This window comes from Camelus ferus, chromosome 6 (genome assembly GCF_009834535.1).
Source record: "Camelus ferus isolate YT-003-E chromosome 6, BCGSAC_Cfer_1.0, whole genome shotgun sequence".
In the NCBI taxonomy this organism is placed as follows: Eukaryota; Metazoa; Chordata; class Mammalia; order Artiodactyla; family Camelidae; genus Camelus; species Camelus ferus.
In genome coordinates, this window is record NC_045701.1 from 22,939,503 (window position 1) to 22,948,613 (window position 9,111).

The window sequence follows — 9,111 nt, forward strand, 5'->3', positions numbered from 1 at the left end:
AACTCTCCAGGGCTGAGAATGGAGAAATGATCCAGCAGATGCTTGATGACTTCCTACCCCCTGGGCTGCTGTGAGATCAAATATCTGGCTCCCACCATGGAAAACAGTACGGAGATGCCTTAAAAAACTAAAAATAGACTTACCGTATGATCCAGAAATCCCATTCCTGAGCATGTATCTGGAGAAAACTCCTATTCAAAAAGATACATGCACCCTAATGTTCATAGCAGCACTATTTACAATAGCCAAGACATGGAAGCAACCTAAATGTCCATCGACAGATGACAGGATAAAGAAGTTGGTATATATATATATACATACATACACACACAGTGGAATACTACTCAGCCATAAAAAGAATGAAATAATGCCATTTGCAGCAACACGGATGGATTTAAGAGATTATCATACTAAGTGGAGTAGGTCAGACAGAGAAAGACAAATATCATATGATATCACTTACATGTGGAATCTAAAAAAAATGACACAAATGAACTTATTTACAAAACAGAAACAGAATCACACACATAGAAAACAAACTTGTGGTTACAAAGGGAAAAGAGGGGGAGGGATAAATTGGGAGTTTGGGATTAGCAGATACAAACCACTATGTACAGAAGAGATAAAAAACAAGGTCCTACTGTATAGCACAGGGAACTATATGCAATAACTTGTAATAACCTATAGTGAAAAAGAAGGTAAAGAATATATATACATATGTAGAACTGAATCACTACACTGTTCAGAAACTAACACAACATTATAAATCAACCATACTTCAATAAAAAATAAATACATAAAAATAAAATGCACAGAATTAAGTCTTGGCAACCAGAAAAAAAAAATCTGTAGTCACTGAGGTGGTGGCCCAGCAGGTCTGGGAGGACTTCTGGGCCAGTGCCAGGAGTAACACGACAGGCTCCACCTTCCTGAGCTCCCCAAGCCCCTCATGTCTTCCTGCCCGCAAACTCCACCCAATGGCTGAGCCTGGCACAGCTTTCCCACTGGAGGGCTGAGAGGCAGGAAACCTGGCCAACCTTGGTCCTCCTTGCCCTCTCACAACGGCACAACCAGGACTAATGCTGTGATTCTCTCTGCAGAGGGGTCCAGGACCAGGCAGAAGACGAAGAGCTCAGTAGGGGGATGCTACAGAACACCTGGTACTTCTGGGCATGCGTGTCCCTAGAAGCTCCCTTGAGGGGAACTTGGCTTCCCTCTCAGGCTTCCCCTGGCATTTAAGTCCAGCTGGGTGATCATGTTGGAAGGAAGCCTAGACTGTATCCCTTGGGGGGCTCTGGGACTCCAGCATCTCGACTCAATCTCTGGGTGAATCTGCTCTGAGTTAATAGGATGTGAGCCTACGAGAGACAGAAGCTAGGCACAGGTGATCATCAATATCCACCCAATTAACGGCAGTGATGCAGACCAAAGATAATCAAAACCTGTAGCGAGTTGGGTAAGCTTCAGAGAAAACATCCTGAAAATTACAGTATGGGCATGTGGGCATGAGATGGCACATGACCTCCAGTGGCCCAAATGAAGGGCAGGGGCAGTAGTCCTGCTGCTGTAAAGCCAAGGAATGGCCATGGGGAAGAGTTTAGGTCAGGATCCTCCAGACATCTAGAGGCTCTTGCTAGGCCAGCGGCTGCTTTCTGTTTGTTGAAAAGGTTGTTATGTCAACAGAACCTATGGGGACCAGTGCCCATAAGTCAGAGTGGCCAAGTTGGGTCTGTGTGGCAGCTGTGGGGGTGCCCTGCTCACATCTCCCTTTAAGAGAACCTGCTGTGAAAAGTGTCATTGGCTGAGAGCCCCCAGCCGCTGCATCTTTCAATCAGCCTCAATGTTCACGTCCCCCCATTTCTGCCCAGTGGAAGGCTCCTCCAAATAGGTGGTCTTTGCCGGGGAGTTCCCCATTGGCTTTGCTGAGACTTTCCTAGAGCAGCCCTGTAATCTGAGACTCTTCCCACCTGATCCTTCCTTCCCTCTCTCCTTTTACAAGTGTCAGGCTCTTCCTGCCTACTCCTGCTCCCTTCCCCCCTTTATCCTTCACAGCTGTTTTCTCCTATAAATCTCTTCACGTCTAATTCTGTCCTGGCATCTGCTTCTTAGAGGACCCAAACTGAAAGTCTCGTCTCTTCATGGTCTTGATCCAACACTCCTGGAAAGTTAATTCTCAGGGTAGCATATCTGGAGAATTTCATAATAGCTGGAGAGGTCTGTGGACAGAATTGCTTGTGGAGTGTTAGAAAGGGGGATGGAGAAAAATGAACACAGCACTTGTCAGCAAATGCAATGAGCTGGATAACTTACGATGCATGTTCACTTACGGAGGAGCAAACATTAGATGGTTTTGAGTTTTAATCCCAACTCTACCATCTCTTTGGGCAAATCGCTGAGGCTTAATTTCCTCATCTATAAAATGTGAATACTTTTACTTACCTTGCTGAGTTGTTGTAAAGAAGGAAAAGGTTGATGCATGTACTTGGCAGTGTGGCTGACACAGGTGCCCTCAATTCAGAGTAGCTACTGTGAACTATTTTCCTTTAGGCAGAGAAAGAATGCTTTTCTTCTTGTTTGAAGCCAGGCGGGGGCTGGTTCAATAAAAACAACCCACTGGATCCACCCTGGGAGGGGGCCCACAGTCTTGGTCCCCTTTTGGCCCCTGGGGAAGATGAGGGTTCTGTGTTCACCCAGGGGAAGGGTCAGCTGCTCCACTTGGACCTTTCACCTCCTGCAGAGGGTCTGTGTGGTGGGTGAGACTGTGGGTGGGTGGGTGAGGTGGGAAGGCGGAGGGGAGGGGTAAGGACCTTAGAATGTAAGGTGAGGTGGTTTCTGGGCAGTAGCTTCAGACAGGATGAAAGATGGACCAGATTTGGAGCCTGGAAGTGGAATTAGGGCCCCGCCCTGGATGGCCAGTTCCCTTAGGGCTCCTCCCCTTTCTTTTGTTCACCTCATTGCCTTCAGCTAGTGAGAGAATAACTGCCAGCCCCATCCCCCTGTGCCTGTGAGGACTTGGGACCTTGTCTTCACGGGCACCAGGCAGTGGTGTAGGGCTTGGCTCCGTGTGAGGATAAGAGCAGACTCAGTGAAAGAGGAATTCTGAGAAGACACAGCCCAGGTGTCTAGTCCTGAAAATGCCTCTGCCCCAGCCCTGGCCACCCAGCGCTTGCCACACACCCCTGCTCTGGCCAAGGGGCCCAGGGTAAGGCAGGGCTAGCTGAACCCCCACAACTCTCTGCCACCCCCATGGTAGCTTCTTTTAAGAAGTCCATTGTCCTGAAAGGAAGGGTACATGACAAATTAAGTTCCTCAGGGGCTGGATCGAGCAAGAAAAAAGACGATTGGTGGCAGTTCGTCTCAGCAGGCCCTCTCCCTCTTACCTCAAACCCTCCTCCCCGCCCCACAGGTGTCTGGTTCTGGCTGTCAGCATGCTCAACAGCCTGACACCCTTTTCTGCAGGGGAGAGAGTAGCCAATGAACTAACCACATCAAAGACTTGACTGTCTCCCATTCCTCCAGGGCAGGGCCTGGTAAATGTCAGCTGGGCTGAAATGGAGTCTCTGCAAATGAAGGAATGAAAGAATTGCGGAGGGACATGTGTGTAAGTGCTCCTAAATACACCCCCATCCACCCTTTATTTTCCTTAACCTTTCCCATCCCACTTCTCCCTGCCCCCACCTTCCAGTCTCTCTTTCTCTGTCCCTCTGCAACCCTACCCCCACAATTTGAGAGGCACACAGACCTTGTCAGGACTTGAGAGGCACATGGACTTCGGACAGGAGACTTACTCACTGTGCTTGTAGTACTGGATACCACCTGTGGTCCTGGGCTGCCGTGTGGTGTGAAGGGGATGAAACAAACACAGCAGTTGGGTTCCACATTGCAGGCCCTCAGGAGGGGGACTGAGGAGCTGCTGTGGGCCTGAAGCGGCAGTTCCCAGCCAAGGAGGAAGCTGGGGCAGGGAAGGGTGGGGGGCTCCTGAGGGGCTAGAAGCTCAGAAGATTGACTGGTTGGCAGAGGAAGTGAACCTATGGGTCAAGGGGCCCTGCCCAGAGGCAGCTCCTGTCTCGAGCGCTCGGCAAGCTGTATGCTGGCTTCTCCTTTGTCCCCACAGGTCTCTGAGGGATCAGGTGTTCAACTATCATTTCAGAGAATATCCATGGAGCCAGGTGCTGGGATAGGCCCCTTTCCTCATTGTCTTCATCAACCCTCACAGCAGTCTTCAGAAGATAGGCATTAGTATCCCACGATACAGTGGAGCACATGGAGGCTCAGAGAGGTGGTCAGGCAGCTGGTGGGGATTAGAGCTGGGGCTAGATGACTCCAAACACAGTGCTCTCTGTCCTGCAGCAAGATGTACGCCTGGATTCTGCCGGGCCATCTACATGCCTACTGCCAGCCCCTTGGGCCTGGTTCTGGAAATGTCGCATGAACAGAACAGACGTGGTCTCAACTTCACACAATTTGCGTTCTCAGTGGGAGAGACTGATAAGTATCTGGGCATTTACACCAGAGCACGGTCAGCGCTGAGGTGAAATCCCCAGGGCTAAGAGGACACTGAAGAGGGTTATCTGACTCATACAGGGGATCAGGAAGGCCTCCTGGTGACTCATGGCAGACAAACAGGAGTGCCTACGGAAGCCCCCACCCCCAAATTTGAGGAATGTGATTAGTTTGTTTACTCCTCCAAAGTCAGGCCAATAGCAAGGCTAGGTATGAGTGGCATCTACAAGGGGGCCCCTCCCTCCTTCCCTCCCTCCCTTGGGCACCACCTCTCAGCACAGCCTGAGGTCTCTGAGGTACAGCAGCTCCCACTGGGGATGTGGGAAAGAGGACTAACAGGGAAGAGCTAGCTCTAACCTTGCATCTCCTCCTATCCCCTGTTGGGCCTGGAATCTCTGGAGAGCAGTCGGGGCAGGGATCACACTGGGGCCTGTCCTCTACTACCCTGACTGCATTCCACCCACACTGCTCACAACTTCCTCTGGATCTAAGTCAGCAAAAGCCTCACTCAGTCTCCGTGTCTTCCTTAGAATTCTCAATGCCAGGAATAACCTCCCCTTGCTCACACAATGATCCCTCTTTTCATCTGGAGCCTCCTCAGTCAAGAAGTATTCCTGCCTAAGAGGAGGAGTATCTCTTACCTACCTACCTCCTCCTTCAGGGAATCATTGTGTAGATGTGCTCTAGACCTGGGGCCATTCCTAACAGGGCTTGCCCTTTGGTGGCATCCCAGAAGCTGAGTCTGTGATCTGGTATGGCCTCTGGGAAGCCCCCAAAGGCTCCATGGTAAGGTAATGGCCCACTGCACTGGCCCTCCCAAGTTACAATTTGTCTTACTGTCTCTACCTGCAAGCTCCCTCTCCTGACGTGGGGATAGAGACATCGGGGAGACTGGGTGGACACAGAGAAGCTCAGAGGGAGAATCAGAGATGCTGACTTTGTATACAAAATGGCTTTATTAAAAATTCAGCTATTAGGGAAACAAAACCTTCTCAAAGGTTCTATCAAAAAGTACACATTTTAAATAAATGCATCAGAAAAGTGGCAGCCAGACACACCAGGCAGTCACAACCCTGGGAGATCAGGGCATTGGATAATGTGCCCAGAGTCCCAAGAAGAGGCTGGGTACAGGGGTCTTTGAATGCTGCAGGGTCAGGACCTGGAGCTACCAGGCGAGGGCCCTTTCAGTCTTCCTTTCCTTGGGAAAATGGAAAAACCTGGTAAATGTAGGAAATTCAAAGTCTGAAGCAGAAAGATACAAAAGTCATTTGTAAGGCACGACCGCTGACTCCAGCCTTGAGGCACATAGAGTGGATGAATGGCGATCAGACCCAAAGGGCCCCCAGCTCTGGTTGTGATCCGGCTTGGTGCCGCCGTGGGTTTGGCCACAGGTTAAATTAAGGTGGACCAAGTGGACTGCACAGTCCCTGCAGGCAGGGCCCTGGATGGAGCCAGTCTTTAGAACAGATGTGCTGCTTCACTGGCAAACTGGTATCTGGCCCTGCCAGATCAAGAAGGATCACACTGGCCCTCCAAGAAATCCTCCTATAGAGAGTACCAGGCCACCTGTCCAACCCTGTCCTTTTAGCCACTATGAGCATCCATCCTGGACAAGGAACTTTCAAGGGCAGTCCTTTCCATCTAGGCATCTGGAAAAGCCCCAGAGCCAGGGTTTCTCTGTATGGCAGGCAGAAACACAGAAGCTGGCATTGTCAAAACCAGTCCCCAACAGCTTCTGGCCTATACCTGTGGTTACTGGTGGCAGGCCTCCCTAGTGACATTAGGCAGCGGGTAGGCAAAGAGAGAGAAGTCCAGGATATACTTGGGCAGCACATCCTGCAGTAGGGCCCGTGGGGCACTGCACAGGTGGTAGTGCAGGCTTTCCGGGCTGGCAGGTCGGTACCAGGCCTGGCGAGATGGGAATCGAACATGGGGTGGTGCCCGCACCCACTCCAGCACCTGGTTGGCATCTGCCTCCAGCCTCTCATAGGAGCCCACAAAGTCGTAGCGCACAGCACAAGGTTGGCACAGGTGGTACACGGGCATCCAATGTTCGTTCATGCGCTCAGGGTCCTCGTCCACCAAGTATCTCAGGAACTCGGGGAAGGTGACATCGTCCCCTGCAGGGCTGGGCCCCGCTCCAGCCCTGTACCGCCTCACTATTTCAGCCCCATAGCGCTGCTGGTACTCTCGGATCTCACCAAACTTGTTGCGGTAAGCCGAGAGAAGGCGTTCTAAGGGGTCCCGCACAAACAGGAACTTGAAGTAGTGCTGCAGGCGGTAGCGAATCTCCTCAGGCCGCAGGTCTGAAAGGAACACCAGGTCGCTGCGATGGTCCATCTTGAGACGGACGTCCACGTTGTCCAGGACGCCCGCCAGCACCTTCAGCACCCGCTTCCAGTTGGAGCAGGCTACCTTGGGGACGTAGCAGTAGAGGAAGCGGTAGCGGTCACTCACAAGGATGTGGCGCAGGAGGGTGCGCCGCTGCCCCACCGGCAAGTCCCAGGGGTCCCGGGGCATGCCCGGTTGTCCGCACACTGCCCGCAAGGTCCGGTTCCGGACGTCCTGCCTCACCTGCAAATCCGAGTCTCCGGCATCCAGGGACAGCCCCCCAGGCCTAGGGGCCGTCCCGCGCCAGACGACGCCCTCACGGTTGGGAGGGTGAAGGGGAAGGGGCTTCATCTCGGCCAGGATGCCCCGCTCGATCATGAGCAGCAGTCCGCTGGAGGCCACGATTACCGCGAACATCAGCATGGACGGCAGCAGCAGGGGCGGCCCCCCAAGCCCGGCCCGGGCCCTGCCCAGGGGAGCCCGCCTCAGCGCCCGACCCAGGGACTCGGCGCCATTTGGGGCCGCCAACGGGGTCAGCGGGCGGGGGAACATGGTGCTCCCGAGGCGGGGGCCTGCGCGGGCCCGGCCGATCCGAGGGCTTGCCCGGGAGGCGGGCTCGGGCTGGGGGCGGGCCCGAGAGTTTGGGCCCGCGGAGCCGGGAGGGGGTCGGGGCGCTGGCTGGAAACCTCCGCGCGTGCGGGGGTGGCCGACTCCTGGGCTGCGGCGCCGGAGCGGGTGGCGGGCAGCAGGCTGGCGCGGCGAGGGACCTGGGCCGGATATCCCGCCCGGCCGCTCTCCGCCCCCGGCCCCGCTGTGACACAGGCGCGGGGGCGGGCTCCGGCTGGGGGCGGGGAGAGGGGCGGGCGCCCCTGCAGGGAGCGGGCTGGACCCTCACCCTGGAGGGGGCGCCTGAACCAGGGCCGCCCCTGTCCTCCGTGCTTCGCGCACAAAAGCTGCCGAGGCCCCGAAGGCAGAAAAGACCCAGGCCGCGGTTTCCTCAGTCTCGCCGCGCGTGCCCTCAGGGAACTGGGCGGAGAGGACCCTCACCCAACACAGTGCCACACACTGGCCCAGCTGAGCCCTTAATCCAGCGGCGGGTCTGGAGGCAGGGGGCCTCCGTAGTGCTCTGCGCCAGTCCTAAACTTCTGGAAGTGTATCTTGTGGAAAGCAGAGTCGCCAGTGTGCTCCCCCTACCCACCCTGTCCTCAAAACTCCAATAAATAGGAGTAAGACTGTCGGGCACTGACCAGAGCCCGCTCATCTCCATGGAGACTCTTAGATTTAACAGTACCTGGCCGTTAGTGTGTATCCACTGGGTAATACTGAAATGTCTGGCAATGGAATCTTCTCCCCTCGCCTGTCTCCCTTCCGGACTGAAGAGGTGGGATAATTGAGACACTCTGGTGAGGGGTCAATGATAAGTTGATGCCTCGTGACCACTGGTGTGGTCAGCATGCATTTTGAAGGGTGAGGAGCTGGGGGCACAGAGCAGCAGCCTCTTTGCCTGGAGCCAATTAATGGCAGCAGGCCAGCCACGTGGAACTAGAGGCGTAGGTGGGGAATGCCTTGGACGTCAGTGACAGCCTTTACTGCTCTTAACTGGGCACCTAGCTGAGTATCCAGACTTCACCCTGTCACGTGTGGGGAGCCAGTGAGGCTCTAAAACAGCCAGCAGTGATGTGATCAGAGTCCGTATTTATAGAGGCAGGTGTCCACTCAGTGTTTTGTATTATCTCCTTTAGTTGTCACAGCCACCCTAGGTACTATGGGCATTCCCACTGCACAGCTGAAGGCTCAGGGAAGCTGATATCCTATGGGTCGGTCTGATTCTAAAACCTAAGTTCCTAATCATGATGCTTCAGATTAATGGGGCGCAAACGGGGAGGGAGGAAGCAGCTGACCCCAGCACACACTGCACTGAGGGAGTGATGGAACAGAAGATGCCAGAGGCTTTGAGTTTAGTGAAAGACTGGAGCTTCCACTGACAAGAGGAATTCAGATGATGAGGGGCCTGAGGGATGAGATGATGCTAGAGGATTCATGGCTGGCCCCCCCAGTCCTAGCAATGTAAGCACAGTGGATGATGGAGGGGAAAGAATGGGACGCCTAGGGGCCTGCCAGCTCCTCAGAGTAGGCTCCCACCTCCCACTATCCAAGTGCCAGGGCGCATCGCAGGATGGACCATTCACTGGTTTGGAACCCTAATGGGTTCAGCTCTCATCGAACTGCTCCTTGCTTCCAATAGCACTGAAGGTAGATTTCTGGTGGTAGGATTAT

At 53.9% G+C, this 9,111-nt stretch overlaps 1 protein-coding gene across 1 annotated transcript; it reads right to left on the minus strand.

Annotated features, from left to right (window-relative positions):
• Window positions 1–5,440: 5,440 nt before the first annotated feature.
• Window positions 5,441–7,648, minus strand: CHST14 (carbohydrate sulfotransferase 14). The gene has a single exon (XM_006176611.2). The coding sequence runs from the start codon at window positions 7,384–7,386 to the stop codon at window positions 6,256–6,258; it is 1,131 nt and encodes a 376-aa protein (XP_006176673.2). The 5' UTR covers window positions 7,387–7,648; the 3' UTR covers window positions 5,441–6,255.
• Between the last annotated feature and the right edge of the window lie 1,463 nt (window positions 7,649–9,111).

Bases quoted from the DNA above. Each gene is read 5' to 3' on its own strand.
- CHST14 (XM_006176611.2), bottom strand. From the start codon at position 7,386: ATGTTCCCCCGCCCGCTGACCCCGTTGGCGGCCCCAAATGGCGCCGAG.